The sequence below is a fragment of the Eulemur rufifrons genome, chromosome 4 (genome assembly GCF_041146395.1).
Source record: "Eulemur rufifrons isolate Redbay chromosome 4, OSU_ERuf_1, whole genome shotgun sequence".
NCBI lineage: Eukaryota > Metazoa > Chordata > Mammalia > Primates > Lemuridae > Eulemur > Eulemur rufifrons.
In genome coordinates, this window is record NC_090986.1 from 2,222,980 (window position 1) to 2,241,673 (window position 18,694).

General features: G+C 41.0%; 1 protein-coding gene across 1 annotated transcript; it reads left to right on the forward strand.

The window, feature by feature from the left end:
• The first annotated feature begins 16,596 nt into the window (after positions 1 to 16,596).
• Positions 16,597 to 17,756, forward strand: LOC138382507 (induced myeloid leukemia cell differentiation protein Mcl-1). The gene has a single exon (XM_069466979.1). It carries the CDS (start codon positions 16,597 to 16,599, stop codon positions 17,290 to 17,292), a length of 696 nt encoding a protein of 231 aa, XP_069323080.1. The 3' UTR covers positions 17,293 to 17,756.
• Positions 17,757 to 18,694: the final 938 nt, after the last annotated feature.

Consider the following 18,694-nt stretch of genomic DNA (forward strand, 5'->3'; position numbering starts at 1 on the left):
TAATCACACCACTGCATTCTAGCCTGGGCAATAAAGTGAGACCCTCTCTCTAATAAATAAATAAATGCATACATACATACATAAACAGTGTTTATGTAAGTTCTTGAATCCTAAATTATTCAATCAAAACACTGTTTTCCAAGGTTACTTGGGTCCAGATTTTTCATTCCCACCATTTTCAATGTGGGAACAGTAAGACTCATTTCTCATATGCTTTCCATCTGAATTCCCCAATATTCTGTGTTTTTAAATTTTACATGCATAAGATGTATTCTTTCCAGTGTACAGTTTAATGGGTTTTGACAACTGTGTAGACTCACATATTCTTCTCTGTAGTACCATAAGGAACTGTTGCCTCACCCAAAAAATTCCTTTTTGCTGTTCTTTGTAAAAAGCTGTTTCCCTCAGCCCATTATTTGGCAACTCTGATTGTTTTTCATCCTTATATTTTTGCTGTTTTTTGTTTTTTTCTTTACAATGCCATAGCAATAGAATTATATAATATTTGGACTTTGGATCTGACTTCCTTCAGTTAGACAGATGCACTTAAGATTCATTCATGTTGTGGTGTGGACTGGTAGCTTGTTCATTTTTGTTGGCAACTAGGATTCTATTGTATGGATGCACCACAGTTTGTTCATTTATTTCCCTGTTGAAAAGCATCTGGTTTAATGCCAGTTTTTTTGTAATTATAAATAAAGTGAATAGGAACATCCACAAAAAAGGTTTTTGTATAAACTTTAGTTTTCAATTTGCTTCAGTCAATACTTAGGACTGAGATATTTTGGTCAGCTGGTAAGTTTAACTTTATAAGAAACTGCAAAAGTGTTTTTCTAAGTTACGATATCATTTTGCAGTAGTAGTTCCAGGTATTTGCATTCTCCTTCTCCATCTCCTTCTTCTTTCTTCTTTCACCTTTTTTCCATTTCTGCTGGGAGGCCAAAATCAGGCTTTAGGCTCTGTCACATCCGAAAGCACCTGAGAACCTGGATTCAGAATTTGGAGCAGCGTACACAGGTCTTACAGGGGTGGGGATGCAGACTGGGCCCTCTACACATTCATGGGCATTTAGCAAAGAGGAGGAAGTCGAGATTCTCAGGCCTACTCCATACACGTGTGTGAGCCTGCTGGATTTTCTGGGCTGCTGGGCCTCTGGATCAGCTTCAGGTCTGAAGAAACCAGGGTAATTCAGCAACAGAGCTGGAATGGCTGACTGCTGCCCTGTGCAGGCATTTTTGTAGAAATCTGTGTAACCGCTCTAAAAGGGAGATTGCAAACAGGCAGAGAGACCATTCTAGCTGCACATACTGGGGGTAGCAAGTGCTCTGCTGCACAGCTGTGGGTTGGGACTGAAAGGCCGAGAGGAAAATTGCCCTCTAGAGTGGAGCCTGGTGGGCACCTTGTATGTTTATATCATGTCTGGGGATTCTGGACAGCGTGTGGGAAGCACATTAAAAACAAAATCATTTCCAACCCCAGAATAACCCTCCACAATGGTACAATGGAAATACAACTGTTTTATTACAAATTGAACCAAAATATAATCTGTATCTCAGATAATCTGCTAAGAGATCGTAAAGACAGAAAGAAAAGTCACATACATAATTAGTCCTCAAGTAGAAAACTTGAAAGCACCATTCATGATATATAGTTCACCCTGAATGCACCTAGTAATTGGAATGGTCATTTGTTTTTGCTAATTGGCTACATTCAAAAACAAAATAAAACTTCCCCTGTCTTTATGACAGAAGATAGTTTTCCCACTTGGAGCCAGGTGGCTGCTAAAGGGAAGCTTCTAGTTTCCAACAGAAACTGTGGAATAGGATGCTATCTTCTTCACTATTTACATTTCAAAGTGATAGTCCCTAGGTCCTAGAGAAAGGTAATCCCCAGTTAAGAAAATGATAAAAAAGGCCGGGCGCGGTGACTCACGCCTGTAATCCTAGCACTCTGGGAGTCCGAGGTGGGTGGATCGTTTGAGCTCAGGAATTCGAGACCAGCCTGAGCAAGAGCGAGACCCCATCTCTACTAAAAATAGAAAGAAATTATATGGACAGCTAAAAATACATATAGAAAAAATTAGCCGGGCATGGTAGTGCATGCCTGTAGTCCCAGCTACTCGGGAGGCTGAGACAGGAGGATCTCTTGAGCTCAGGAGTTTGAGGTTGCTGTGAGCTAGGCTGACGCCACCGCACGCACTCTAGCCTGGGCAACAGAGTGAGACTCTGTCTCAAAAAAAAAAAAAGAAAAAGAAAAAGAAAATGATAAAAAAAAAAAAAAAAAACTTATTCAGGTCATAAAATGAAGTACATATATTTAAGAGAGGCAGATAAAAAATTTACATATGAAAATTTTCTAAATTAAAACTTCAAGAAAAAGGAAGAGAACAAAACCTTTTCCCTTATTTTCAAGTTGGAGGATTCAGTCTGGTATTTCTAATTTGTATTTGCTCTTACATTAGCCAGGTCTTGAACTCATGGAAATGATTCCAGGAGGCACTGAATTCAGGCACCTGAGGGGTAGCCCCAAGCACACTGTGTGAACAAGAAAGACCATTTGTGAGGAAGAAGAAAGCAGAAGAGAGACAGGTGCCATCAAGGACCCATGTGTAGGGGACAGTGTAGAGTTCGTGGAAGGCCTGGTTTGTGCTAAAATCAAAAATAAAAACCTTAGGATCAGCCCCCCCCCAATTCCTTATGCAAAAAGGTCAAGTTTGGAGGCTGAGTCATGTAATACCCCCTTCCAAATGAACAGCTGTTACTAATATTATGCATCTGCCAGAATACCATGGAAAGGTAAAATGTCTCAGGCCTCTACAGGGACTGCCCCACAGATTATTTATAATGAAATTCCTTGGTGGCCTCTCACAGGCAAGAACATGTAAATTGTAACTTTGGGTCTGCAGGCTAAGTTTAGCACCTAAAACTAACGTCTGTTCAATATCACACTAATAATGTTGATTACAAGTTTATCCTCTAAGTGTAGGACAGAAACAAGACAAAATCAATTATTCTTCCACCTACCCAGGGAAATCTAGATAATTGAATCTTCCTGCACCCTCTTTTTCTGTTCAAACATTTGCCTTAGTTTATGTAAAATATAAATTTCCTGGGCTCACAAGAATATAAACAATTTACCTTGCTGCCCAGAGTCCTCCTTTTTATTTCTATATACCTTATCTCCTTTAAATACAGAAGTGTCCAAATCCCGCTTCACAAAAAGTCAAAGGTGTCTCTGCAGTTTGTGTTTTTTCTGGGAGTGTCCCCAGACTTTGGCTTAATACAGCTCCACTCATGTATCTTTGACTCAGTCACTTATTTGGTCTGCGCTACAGATACTAGCCCAGGCTGGGATATGCTCTGGCTCATTCCAGTGTCCCTGCAGAGAGATTATCCTTGTGTGGTCCAGAAGCCTGGATTCATGGCAGGCTAGGTTGCTGCTAGAAATTCAGGCTCTGGGATTGTGGATAACCCATGAGTCTTCTTGGCTCTTGTGTGGGTCTTTGGTGGGAAACTCTAGGAGCAAAGGAGTTATGGGCTGGATTCCTGAGGGTGGCGTCTTGCCTGGGAGGGGTATGGCCACATCAATGACTAGTATGCATGTGCATAAATGGGTGGGAATTACATGGCAGAAGCAGTGTAAGGAGAGGGAATCTGACCACAGAACTCCTTCCCTCTACGTCATCAGCCCCCTTTGGCCCCAGGAGGAGATGGGGAATCACAGCACAATTCGTGCTATGACAGCCTGTGCACAGGAGAACAGACCCTCTTTTCCCTGAGACAACTGCAATCTTCCTCTATCCCAGGCCCTTGTGATGTCTTTTTTTCTGACAGCACGTCTGACACCAAATGTGTGGAGTTTGCTGAACAGGACAATATTCCAACACCAACGATATCTGCAAAATTCAATTCTGACACCACCCAGAACTGGCACAGACCTCACAAGTTCAGGACTCAGTGCCACCACACTGCCCTCATTGCAGACGCCAGTGGCAGCCCCAGGGGCCCATCTGTACATTTGAGCAACTGCCTATAAATCAGAGGCTTCCATAACCCCCTCTTCAACGTGTGACAATTTGATAGAACTACTCATAGAAGTCAGCAAACCACATTACTTAATGTTTACCATTGATTATCAAGGATACCAGTCAGGAACAGCCAGAAGGAAAATATGTATAGGGTCAGGGAAAGTGGTAGGAGGTGATGGGGTGGGTAGTAATCCTGGTAAGTAGCTGCGATTAAGGAAATCTCCACTCTCTGTGTTCTCAAGAGCAGCTCACGGCAAAGAAAGACCCTTCCCGTCATGATTCAGGTGATACTACCTTTTCACCTGTTACAAAGCATGACGTAGACTCTGAAAATTCTCATTTGTTGATCATAATCATTTAGCTGAACACTTCTGTCATCAGTGATCAGAATGAAATAGTTCTTGACTAAACTCTGCTTAAGTTTCTCTCCTTCCCCAAGGCCCCTGAAGTTTGACTCAATCTCAGTTTCAGCCAACATAAACCCCTCTATATGCCCCTCCTAAGAACAGGCTGACTTCAGGATAAAACATTCTCTGGCCTAGGATATTATTTTCCACCGTCTTTTCTGCCCACCCTGTCCCACCTTTTTCTAATCTTCTTTGCTCTTCCCTATGAAAGAAAGCCCTTGTCTGCCTAATATTTGTGATGTTTGCAGATGTTATACTTAGTGTTTCCCTTATTAAAACTTGTTTGAATAATTAAAAATTTATTTTATTGGACAATAAGTTGTCATTTTCATATTTATTGTATCAGACCACAACTAGAAACAGCCCCGGGACAGTAACAATTACACTGTCAGAAAGAACAGTGTAACATCTCATCACTTCTCCATGACATCCCAGCCCTGCATCCATCCTAACCATGACCTCATCTGCCTGTGGACCCCCAGCTTTCCAGTGCTCTGTAGCTTATCTAAGTATAAAGGGCCCCTGCCATGGCTGGGGGGAACATGCTGGGATACTTGCAGTGGAGGCTACCTGGTCCCTCAATGGCCACATTTTAGAGTATCAAGATTGACCTTAGCATATACAACAATTAATTATGTACCCATAATAATTAAAAATTAAAATTTAAAAATGAATTTAAAAATTTTAAAAAGACTGACCTTAGCTTAATCACTGGGCTCAGACCTTTGGTTCCCAGTTGAGATTATTCACTTAGTTTTGGATGAGAAAATGTCCAGTATTTGAAAATCCAGCAAAATCCTACATACTCAGAATTGTTTATACGATGTAATAAGGAAATTATAAGGCACTTATAATTCATATTTCAACATGAGAAGCAAAATTATCTGTGCTTGTGAGAATAAACTTGTCATTTAATCATTACTTTAATGAAAATACATCATTTAGTTCACAATCATGTGTGAACATTTCTAGGAGTTTTCAAGTCCCATCCCATAGGATTTAGCATTAAACTCCAACTTCCAGATCACAGAAAACAGAACAGAGTTAACCACTGTCACAAATTCTCTACTAAGCAAAAATTAACTGTTTTGGTGAATCTGTGCAATTCACCAATCTGCCACACTTTCTTGTGGAAATGTATTCATTTTTATGTACCCATAACAGAAAATAGACTTTGTCTCTTTCTTTTCCAGGGTCGCATTCCAAAGTTAAGCTCTGGGATTCTATTTGAAATCACTCCAAAAAAGAACAGATCTTAGGAACTTACCACACTCACTCAGGGTGGTGGTGGAGTAAATAAGATCTTTTTATGAAATGGCATATGTCACTACATATTTAATTCCTTTTTGTGAACTCCACGACTTGTCTTGCCTTTTCAGAAATGTATTCTTATTATTCAAACTCTATGGATGAATTAGATTTTACAGTTAAGGAAAAACTGAAGCTGAATAAAGGATCAAAGCTTTTCAAAGCAACGAATTCAGGGAGTGGCACTAGTGAGTGGAATATGCACATGTCTGACTCAAGTTTCAGTTAAGGTCATCCTATGCCTTGGGACATCCTCCCACGCCATCCTACTCACTGAGGTGCTCAGCGACCACCCTCCCAAGAGAAACTGCACAGCATCTTGCAATGTGCATGAAGTGTCTCCTGCTTTGAAGGTTCTTGCACCACCTTGCTGGGGTGGGTTATCCTTGTCCTATCCTATCCTCGTCTCCCTTCACAGGTCTGACAGAATCCAGAAGGCAGGAATTACTTGTGCACTTTCCCCTGAATACCAGCATCTGATGGGAGGACCAGCAATGTGTCTCCAAGAAATGAAAACTGATGCTGGGAGAAAGATCTTAAAGTCCCAGTGGGTTAGCTTTTGGGGTAAAGGGTATACCAGGAGACTCCTATCAACCTCAAGGATATTCATCTGCTCCCCTGAGAAGCTCCGCCACCATACCTCAGGCTGTCCTCTGGGCGGCCCAGGAACTCATATTCACTCAACACTCCAAAAAACATGGCTGCTATGGGCATCTTCATTCATCCGTGGACACATAGGAAGCCCAGGACCAGGAAAAGACAGGAGGGTGGCTGAGGACACATCATCCTTTAAAGTTTTCAAAATGGAAACTCAACCCGAAGACATTCTGTCAGGGTGTGCTTGCCTAGAGATGATAAAAAGAAAAAAGGCACAAAGACTGTTTACAGCAGAGTGTCATGGGGCTATTGTATGCTTTCTTCATGTGAACTACTCAGAAACAGAAAACAAATATTTTAAGTACAATTACCCACTGTTTACAAAACCAGGAAATTGTCACCTGGATAATCCCAACAAGGTGAATACAAAACTGTAACCAGCTATCATATTTGGTCTGCTTCCTCATGCACCTTATAAAGAGCCTTCAGGCCTCCTTCCCCAGGGGGACCCAGAAATTATGCACCATGGCTGGGGGTCTCATGATGCATGAATTGCTCTGTGCTCAAATAAAATCAACTCTTTACCTTTTTAATGGTGCCTCAGTTTATTTTTAACAAGAGAAAGAAGGCATGTGCACCCCACAGACCACAGCTCCTCCCACACAGGAGCCCTGCACACCAAGTCAGGTTTTTCCCCTGATGACTCTTCCATCCTCACCGCACACTGTGGACGAGATGTGGCGCTGCAGGAGCAGAGGTGCCCAGAGAGGTTTCTGGCCAGGGCTGAGTAACCGCTCAGGACCAGAGAGGACGCCCAGGCTCCCAGCTGTCCCTTCAGCCCCAACCTATGGCAGGAAGGGCCTGAGGGCCCAGGTGTGCCCAGGCCGAACTTCAGTCTGAAGACTCCGGAGCTTACTCACGCAGGCCTGGTCCCACCACCGCTGCTTCCGGCCCCCACCAGGACACCCGGCCCACACACTCACCATTTCCCAGCTTCCGGGGTCTTCCGGTATCCTCCCTCTAAATCTCTCAGTTCCTGCAGGTCACAGGGTGACAGAGGCTGTGGCAGAAACACCTGAACCCTCCTAGAGAAAGAACAGTGGAGAGAGGATAATAACTCGGTGCCTGGCACAAGAGACAAAAAGCCACGTCAGATCCCGGAAACCGGCTCCTTCCTTCTGGCTGCGCACCTGATTGGTCAGTTCTCAACGCAGCGTCTCTGATTGGATAAGGCTCCAGGCCCCACCCCTCTGGCCATGAGTGACAGGAGAAGTGATCAGCCAAGGGGAAACGAATGAATAACAGGTTGGCGGTAGCTCTTTTTAGACCTTGCTTTGACCCTGCTCTGGGACCTGACCCTGCCTGGGGAACATTTGTATATAAGCTTGAATAGAAATTATATCCTTTTATGCATTTTATGTGTGTGTGTATACGTACACATACAGTAATATATATATATTTATTTGTTCTTCACAAATGTAAACAACATGATGACAATTATTATTATTTTTTTATTTCAGCTTATCATCATGGGGGTACAAAAGTTGAGGCCACATACACTACCCATGTCCCGCCCATCCCCCCGAGTCAGAACATCAAGCGTGTCCATTTTAAAGTTTGAGATTGTAACCATCATGGCCTCTCATCTTTTGAGGAGACAGCCTGAGCTTTCACAAAGGGGAATCTCTTTGAAGGCAATAATGTCCAATAGAAATAAAATGTAAGCCATGAATGCTATTTACAAACTTGTAGTAGCCAAATAAATGAAAACAAAAAGAAAGAGTTAAAATTGATTATAACAACTTATTTAATCCAATATATTCAAAATATTATTGTTCCTACATTTGATTCATAAAAAAATTATTAATGAAGTCTTTTTTTTTTTTTTTTGGTAGTGTATCTTTGAAACTCATTCTATGTTTTAAGCATGTAGCACATCTCAGTTCAGACCAGCCACATTCCAAGGACTCAGTAGACCTACATGCCCGGTGGCTGCTGCATTGAAGTGCAGCTCTAAGGGCTCTAACTCCCTTCACCCCATAGAGGTGATGGGCCTGAAACACACTTTTTGTCAGAGGCAATGGAATACCACCTCCCTACCACCATCTCCCGTTAGGCCCAAGGGTGGGAGAGGCAGTGCCCCAAGAGAGCAAGAAGCTGCAAGCAAGAAGTGTCCACTGGTAGACCATTTCTTGCACCTGATGCTTGGTGGGGGTCCATCCCCCTTCCAAAAATCACACACTGAGCAAAGAATGACGTGGCCCAGGAGGAGAGAACCCCAAGATTGTGATTACATTATTGCAAATACACTACAAAGCACGGAATATACACTTAAAACATGATTACTGTGACTGGGCTGGTTGGGTGTGAGATCTAGGCTTCTGAGAGGCATCTGAAGTCCAATAAGTGCATCTGGGGCCTCCAAGGATTAGAGACTCCCACATACGGAATGAACCACCAGGTCTTAAGCTCCCAATAGGGCACTGGTGGGCACAGCTCTAGATCCTCTTCCTCCTGTGGCCTGCACGAAACATCAGAGAGCTCAGGGTTGGGCTGAGGAACCAGGGCCATGGAGCTCATGAGCGCTGGTTGGTAAGGGCCTGGCCAGTCTCTGCCTGTGCCTGAGCAGGACTTCACCTGGACACGGGGCCTGACACGTCACAAAGGGGGCAGTTTGATGTTCCTGTGGCCACAGAGCACGTGCTGTCAGGCCAGAAGCCCTTCCACTTTAACTTACAGATGACACTCTGCTCTAAATCACAGATTGTTAGGAAAATGTAATGGTGTCAAAAAGGTAAGAATGACATTTCTCAGTAACACCCACAGATAATCTTGCATAAAGAGTTTTGGTAGCACCACTGTCCACACTTAAAGGCACATTTAGAGTGCTCTCTTCCCAATTCTAAGGCTGCACTGTCCTCTACTCATTCACCTGCAATGGTGACACCCAGATCTGATTATCAACCTCAAAATTCATCACTACAATGTGCGAGAAGATGTTTGCCTTTTCTCCTTGTGGAATGGGGCTGATGAGCAGTGTGTTAGATATTTTATTAAAATTTCTATGTACTTTATTTAAGTATTATAATAGAAATGCAAACATCTTGCACAATAGTAGAGATGGTTATATACTAAAATCTATCACAAGTACTGCCGATAAAAAAGCTTCCAAAGTTTTTATTTTGCCATCATTTTCAAGGATAAAGTCTTCTTAATGGCATTTTAAAGTAAATATAACATACGATATTATTTAGTTCGTAGGTGGCTCAGTAACTATATCTAATGAATCAAAAATCTAATGCAAATACTGCTTTCATACCTACTACAATTTAGTTAATTAATATCAAATAAAAACTCAGTTCAGTAAATTTTGTGATTGAAATTCTAGGGACCTACAATTACCATAGACTTTTTCATGATCCACCTTAATGCTTTACATACAAACTATTTAACCTAGAGACTCAAAAATGACAAATTCTGAATATATTTATTGGAGACAAAAGGCCATGGACCATGATTACTGATAAAAATGTCAAAGAAATGGATAGATAGTCCAAAGTACTTTATTCTGAAAACAGCCACAAGATAGGTAAAAAGATATATAGACTCTTGAAAATAATGCATATAAAGGGAGGATCAAAATTTTGCTCATTTGTCGGAGGAAGAGAAAGAAAATGTAATGTTTAACCAAAACTTTGGCTCCATTGGACATGATATTTCAGTGAGAGAGAGAGAGAGAAAGCCCCTTGTACAGTGAGATCCCTTCAGAGAGAACAGCCTCAAATTTTAAAATGTTAGAAGCAGCAGAACATGGTATTCTAGGAATTGATGGCCAATGTCCTCTTACCACGTAACAAAGAACACTTAGGTTGGTGAGAAAGACAAGACATTACCTAATGGAGAGAATGAAGAATACAAACTGTTAGAAAAAAGGTGACTTTTCATTTGAATCAAATCTCATAACAGAATGTGCAAATAATATTTAATAGCTAGATCTTGTCATGGGGTTAAGCCTTCAACTGGAGGTAGCCAATCATGTCACACCAAATTCCTGGAACTGTGGGACTGAAACTGCACACAGTGGTCACTTTGGACAGGCTGGCCTACGCAAGAGTATGTAACTATGTTTCACCCTCTCATGGCATGCAGAGTTGTGATCTCTTCCTGTCTCATACTGTTGGGATACTGTTTTTATTCAGTTACAATGATGAATACATTCTGCAAACTGGAGTAATGGCATTAGTAAGTGGGAAGTGAAGTAAATTTAGAGAAGAGAAACCAGCAGGAGCCCCATCAGGAGGCTGATGCAGGCATCGCTGTGGGAGATATGGTGGCCAGACCAGGGTGGACCCACTGGAAGTAGTCAGAAGTTATCACATGTTGTGTATATTCTGAAGCACTTGCTGTCAGGTTGGTTGTAGAATGTGCGATAAAGATAATAGCTTAGGATTAATAAAGTCATTTGGTCTGTGCCAGTAAAAGTGTGAACTGGGTCTGGGCTAGGTAAACATTTAGACATCACTCATATGAAAAAGCTCTGATTGTCAGGTTGTATAAGAAAGAAATGTTGAGTTGGAAGTTTCAATATTTTCAAGATGTAATTAAAGTTAAATGGGGTCATAATGATGGGGCCCTAATCCAATAGGGCCAGTCCTTATAAGTAGGGGAAGAGACACAGACATGTGTGTGCACAGATAAAGGTCATGTGAAGAGGCAGCAAAGGGGCCATCTGCAGCCAAGGCCTGAGGAGACACCAAAACTGCAGACACTTCATGGTGAACTTTCAGCTTCCAGAACCTTGAGAAAATAAATTTCTGTTGTTTATGCCACCCAGCCTATTTTTTTTTTTTTTGATAGAACTGTGGTTCAAAAGGAGGTATTTTTTAATGAAAGCCTTTGAAGACTACTACAAAAAGCTAAGCCTACATGTGTTCAACACTTAATATGAAACTAAAGTAAGCAAGACAGTGTGATATTGGCATTAAAGTAAGCAGATTTGCCAATAGAAGCTAATAGAAAACCCAGAAATAAACTCTCAAGTATATGGGCACCTGATTTTTGACAAAGGTGCAAAGGCAAATAAATTGAGGAAGGATAGGCTTTTCAACATATGGTACTGGAACAACTGGACGACCATGTCCAAAAGAAATGAACTTGGATCCATACCTCACACCACACAGAGAAATCAACTCGAAATTAATCAGATATAAATGTGGTACTTAAAAATATAAAACATGTAGAAGGTAATTATTTTTAATAATCTCAAACTAGACACAACTCAAAAGTCCATTAACACATAAATGGATAAAATGTATTATTTTGGTACAATGTAATACAACTCAGCAATAAAAAGAAATCAACTATTAATGCATGGAAAAACACAGATTAGTCTCAAAATACAATTGATGAGTAAAAGAAATGAGACCCAAAAGAGTACATACTATATACTACTTCCCTCTTATAAAATTCTGCTAAAAAGCAGAGTAACCCATAATGACAGAAAGCAGGGCAGTGACTGCCTGGGCAGGGCAGCAAGAGGAGGGCTGGGAGGTGGGCATCATGAGGGACATTAGAAAACTCTGGGAGGTGATGCATATTTCACTATCTTGATCATAGTGACGGTTGGATTCACAAGTGTCTAGACATCAAATTGTGTCAAACTTCTCAACTTGTACATTTTTATATGTGTACAGTTGATTTTAAATCAATTATACCAGAATAAAAAGAAAGGAAAACTCTATGTGGATGTATCTTCTCTGCATATCATGGCCATTATTAATTTTAAAACTGTGAAATTAATTAGTATAACAGGGACAATATTCTGTATTGATTCTAACATCTAGGCAAAAAGTCATGAAACAATATGAGTTTAAAAGGCCAGCATGTCCTTCAGCAGCTTTGCCAAAGATTTGTGTCACAGACCCTGTCCATTGGCAGGGTCTTATGGGTTATAGGTGAGTTTAAAGATTCTTTGACTTGTAATTGGTTAAAGCTATGAAGCTTTGTCTAAAGACTTGGAAGATTTTAAATAAGGAGCTGTTCATCAGAGATGAGCCCCAGACATAGATTTGTTGTGTAAATTGAGGACCTGTAGGTTTGTCTTACATACCCTTAGACCTGTTAATGGATTACAAAGGATGTCCCCAAGAAGGGGGAGCAGGCCTGATGAGCCATGTCTGACCTCCCTCTCTTGCATGGCAACTTAGTTTTAGGGTATCCCTTTGGCCAGGAGGGATCCATTTAGTCAGCCAGTGTGGGGGAACCTTAACATTACAATTCACAGCATCTACACCATTACTCTGAGCTGTACACATTGTTGTAGTTGGGCCAGTTTGAGGAAGAATGAGGAGAAGAAAGTGTAAAGGGCTTTATGCCAGTGTGTTTATAGTGAGGCCAGATTAACCATTGTCTTTTGTGTCTGTGCATTTGTTTTACTCTGCTATGTGTACAGTGCACAGGATGAACAAATAACTCCTAGTGTACATCTAGTCTTTCTAGAGGTTCAAGAGGTTGTGAGTGTAGGATAAAATTAGAGTTAGCAAACTAATATATTGTGTACACATTTGTTAAAATTCATAGAAAAGACTGTTCTGAAACTTACTTATGGAAATAAAATTGTTAAAATTCTCTCTCAGTGTTCCAGATGCTCACACGTCCACTGGGCTTACAGAGGTAAGAAGGAGGAGGGCTCTAGACTAGAAAGTTCCTATCTAGGAGACACTTGCAAATCATAGCCTTTGTTGACTTTGTGCAGTTTGTTCAGTGCTACTGTGTGAAGGAGGGACATGGACAGGAGGGCCCAGCACAGGTTGGACACACGCACATGGGGTAGCTCTCCTGGGGCTGGCTCCTGCTCCCAAGTGCAGTCACTCGGGTGCCCTACATGCACGTGCAGTGTTCCCTGCCCACCAGCGTTCCCAAGCTTGCCTTGGCCTCTGGGTGGTCCATGCTCTGGGAGGAAAATTCATCTTCAGGGTTGTCTTCAACCGGAGAGGGAAATGCGTTTGCTAAGAACCTCAGGAACTGAGATTGCAGATTGGTTTGAATGTGCCCTTCCTCAACAATGGTACGCATGGAAAGTCAGAGAGCACTTTTGGAAGGAGGAGACAAGCCTTTGCCCCTAGTGGTGACTTGGGGTAATGAGGCTGAAGTGGGAAAAATATTCATTTCTATGCCCCTTTTTCCTATTGATTTCTTTTTATCATATAATGTACTCTTTTCACTTTTAAAAAGCCAAGATGGCCCCTCTTTCCTCCCTGCAAGTGGGGGAGAGGGCTGAAAGTTCCAAACTTCTAATCACAGGGTTAGTTTCCCTGGCAACCACCCTCCATCTGAGGCTGTCCAGGAGCCCCCAGCCTCAGTCATCTGATTAGCATACAAAGGATATTTATCACTTCAGACATTCCAAGGGCATTAGGGGCTGCATGCCAGGAAACTGGGACAGATACCGATATACTTGTCTTACCATAATCACATTCTCACACTGATACAAGTCTCCAGGCCTGGCTCAGCTGTGGCTCTCCCTGGGGAGCTTCGCTCCACCCTCCACCTTCCCATTAGAACCAGCCCCTCACCCAGCAGAGCGCTCCTGACTCCGTGCACACATCCAGCACAGCAGCAGCCTGTCCTGGTACTTAGCATTCTCTCAAGCGGTCTTGGTGTTTATGGTTTACTTCTTTGTGTATTTGCTCATATGAACCGTGTCTAGTTCACTATAGCCCAATGCCGGGCACATGCCTGGCCCATGGAAGATTCTTAGTAATTGTTTAATAAATGAATAATGACACTGGCAAAGGGAAGCAGGGAAGAATAAGTCATAGCAAAGTTTAGCTCAGCCATGCACTCTCTGGGTGACCTTAGGCAAGTCACTAATTTTTTTTCCTTTCAGTCACCTTGTCTGTGACATGAGAAATACCTATACCTACCTGACACGTTTGCCTTGAAACACTGTCTGGCACAGTGAAAGTGCTCCATACACGTGAGCTGTTAACAATATCATTTCACTGATGTGGGAACTTTTTTCACCGAACATTGGATCTTGAAACTTCTTTCATCTCATTGCATATAAACAAAACATATTTTTGAATTATGTTTAATATTTTGTACTTAAATTAGTTAAAATCATAATACCTGATATTTACATAGTGTTTCTATGTTTCATGATTTTTCTTCATAGTCACCGTAACTATTTTTATTATATTACAATAAGTAAGACCAATACAGTTGATGACAAAAATATTACAAGTTTTAGATTACATCACAGCACATGCTCCTATAAATATTTCAAAGTTAATTTTAATTTAAAAAGTCATCATTTTTAATGTGGGATGTGATGAACATTCCTAGGTCAGCACAACCAAATGCTGGGAAACAAATGTATCACACTGCATATGTCCCAAAAAAGGGCACCATGTACAAAAATGATCCATATTTAAGAATATTTAATGCTTAAAAAATTAACATTAATAGAAAGTCATTTCAATGCATATAAGATGTTACTTAATTTGAAATATTTGAAGTGAGAGGAGATGGTGTGGTAAGGTGAAAATATCACTGGACTAGAAGAAAGATGAGTTAGATTCTAGATATGTGTCTTAGAACTCTGATTTTGGTCAAATCACTTACTATCCCTTTCTTCATGTTAAAAGAAGTCATCTCAGGCTGGGCATGGTTGCTCAAGCCTATAATCCTAGTACTCTGGGAGGCCAAGGCAGTGGGAGGATCCCTTGAGGTCAGGAATTTGAGACCAGCCTGAGCAACAGCAAGACTCCGTCTCTACTAAAAATACAAAATTAGCCAGGCGTAGTGTGGGGTGCCTGTAGTCCCAGCTACTCGGGAGCCTGAGGCAGGAGGATCACTTGAGCCCAGGGAATTTGAAGTTGCTGTGAGTGAGGCTGACACCCTGGCACTCTAGTCTGGGCAACAGAGTGAGACTCTGTCTCAAAAAAGATAAATAAATAAATAAAATAAAGAAGTCATGTCAAAGGCTTCATCTAACTTTATAACTATGTGATTTGATTTATTTTCAGTTTAGAGAAGGACACATCTGTTTGTCAATCTTGGCTTCCTGGGAAACTAACCCTGTGATTAGAGGTTTGGAATTTTCAGCCGTATCGCCCACTTCCAGGAAGGAAAGAGGGGCCATCTTGGCTTTTTAAAAGTGAAAAGAGTACATTATATGATAACTTTTTACCTGGGTTACCATCTTTTATACAACTTGGGCAAAGTTGTGCAAGAGGTGAAGTTTATATTTGAATATCCATCCTCCAGTTTTAGGACTCCTCTACCATATTAGTGTCATCTAGTCTGGCTGCCCTTCCACGTGCCCCATGACTTCGTGCAATTTTCTTTTAATACTTCTAATTCCCCTAACCTGAGGATTTATTGCTGTAGGATAGCTTCATAAAGTTTTCCCATTAAGTCACATCAAAATGCCCTACATCTTATTTCCTCAGGACTCAAAATAATCTGACGTATATCATAATGGGATTTGACCTCATAGCTAATTTTCAGGTGATGGCTGTAGCAATTTGATCTTGATCCTTTGAACATCATCTCTTTATTGTCTGGTTCATTCATGACTAAGTAGGAAATTTCAAACCTGGTGTGAATAGACAGAACCCTATGCAGCAGAAGAATTCAATAAAGGTAGCGCTGAAAGAATTTCTTAAGCAACCTACAACGAGAACTGGCGTGGTAATAGTGAAACATTCCATCATTTTAATGACTAAAAATCTTCTTACAATGCAAAATACTTAAACATTTAATTCATAAAACTTACTTTTTTCCAGAATTTATTTATTCAACAAATATTTTTTTAGTGCCTACCAGATACCAACCACTGCACAAGGCACTGAGGATATGGTGTTCCAAAAAAAGAAATATTCCCTGTTCTTAGGTACTGCTAGAGTAGTCTGTAATATCTCAGTAAGGCCCTTAGTTTATGACCCAGAAATAACACAGTGCATATTTTAGCTTTGCAAAGAAGGGGTCTGGACTCTAAGGTTTCTTCCAATTGTAAAATAATTGTTTTTCTATGATTCCAATGTAATTATTTCATCAAGCTTTTTATATAAATCACTTCACATCATTGTTTCAAAGGAATAAAATGTATTATATTGCTTTTTTAAAAATTTGGGATGACCATAATTCTATTGAGATAATTACAGTATATAAGTTGTGTGTCAGATACTAATATTAAAATTCCCAAAGATATGATATTTCAGTTTTCTCTTTTAAAATATACTTTTACAGATCATGTCGCCCGAAGATGAGCTGGACGGGTACGAGCCGGAGCCTCTCGGGAAGCGACCGGCTGTCCTGCCTTTGCTGGAGTTGGTCGGGGAGGCCAGTAACGGCTCCAGCACGGACGGGTCACTACCCTCGACGCCGCCCCCAGCAGAGGAGGAGGAGGACGAGTTGTACCGGCAGTCGCTGGAGATTATCTCTCGGTACCTTCGGGAGCAGGCAACCGGCGCCAAGGACGCAAAGCCAGTGGGCAGGCCTGGGGCCGCCAGCAGGAAGGCGCTAGAGACCTTACGACGTGTCGGGGACGGTGTGCAGCGCAACCACGAGACGGCCTTCCAAGGCATGCTTCGGAAACTGGACATCAAAAACGAAGACGATGTCAAATCTTTGTCTCGAGTGATGGTCCATGTTTTCAGTGACGGCGTAACAAACTGGGGCAGGATTGTGACTCTAATTTCTTTTGGTGCCTTTGTGGCCAAACACTTGAAGAGCATAAACCAAGAAAGCTGCATCGAACCATTAGCAGAAAGTATCACAGACGTTCTTGTAAGGACAAAACGAGACTGGCTAGTCAAACAAAGAGGCTGGGATGGGTTTGTGGAGTTCTTCCATGTAGAGGACCTAGAAGGAGGCATCAGAAATGTGCTGCTGGCTTTTGCAGGTGTTGCTGGAGTAGGAGCTGGTTTGGCATATCTAATAAGATAGCCTTGTAAGTGCAATAATGGACTTTTAACCAACAACAGCCACCAGAACCACATACATCTGTGAAATCAAATGTATTTATGAACTTGGACTTAAAGCTGCCCAGGCTGTAACCTCCAAGAGTTCCACTCTAGCAACCTAGCCAGAAAAGCAAGTGGCAAGAGGATCATAGCTAACAAGAATAAATACATGGGAAAAGTAATCCCCCATGATTGAAGAGTCACTGTCTGAAAGAAGCAAAGTTCAGTTTCAGCAACAAACAAACTTTGGGAGCCTATGGAGGAGGACTTTTAGATTTAGTGAAGATAGTAGGGTGGAAAGACTTATTTCCTTGTTGAGAACAGGAGAGTGGCCAGTAGCCAGGCTAGTCATAGAATTTATTAAATATGCCCACGAATTTCCTGTAGTGTTGAAAAGAGGAGCACTAACAATGCCAGTGGCCTGTATGAAATGGATTTAAGCTACAATAGAACTCAGACTACAAGCCTTAGTACTGTACAGCAGAGTGTGAAGGGAAGCTTTTCCTCTCTATTAACTTTCCCAGGTGTAATTCTTGAAGAATGGAAAGTCTAAGTATTCAGGACTTTTATACCTGTTCTACTTGGCTCTGTTTGAATGATTTTTAGTTTATTAGCCTAGTAATGGCCAAGAATACTTGACTTAAGCCTGAATAATTAGTTACAAATATGGAATATCCTCAATTTTTAAGACAAAAACAACTTGTAAATGTATTTGTCTGTAAAAATTGTATATATTTTTACAGAAAATCTATTTCTTGGAAAAATAAAGGGGGGAATATCGAATTTAAATTAGTTTTTTTCATACCCTTTTGAACTTTGCAACTTCTGTAGTTAGGAACCTATTTCTTACAGCTTTTCTATGCTAAACGTTGTCCTGGTCAATTCTAGAGTGTATACAGAACTGATTCATGTAATTGTGTACAACCTGGCTGTCGTGGAACAAATCTGATTCATAACTATGCAGGCTTTAATTTTCCCATCTCATTTTGGTAAGTATTCCATAGATAGGTTTTTCTTTGAAAACCTGGGATTGAGAGGTTGGAGAATGGAAATTAATCTTTTCACTTTGTTATATGTAGGTTTTCAATAATTGGGTCAAAGAGGAGTTTTAAGGTTGGGGGGACTGGTGACTTACAAATAATGGGCTCTGATTGGGCAACTACTTATTTGAATTCCTTTCATTTGACCTAATTTAACTGGTGAAACTTAAACTGAGTTCATGAGTTCATCTTTAAAGCTTTTACTAAAAGATTTTCAGCTGTTTCAAATGGGACTTATTAGTGTGTGTATAAAAAGATCACATCAGGTGGATGGATGAGAGATTTGATTCCTTGTTTGCTTAATAAACTGTAAAATAATGACTTGGAAAAGCAGGTTAGAGTCTA

What these genes read in the sequence shown, in the direction of transcription:
- LOC138382507 (XM_069466979.1), top strand. Translation starts at nt 16,597, where the DNA reads ATGTCGCCCGAAGATGAGCTGGACGGGTACGAGCCGGAGCCTCTCGGG.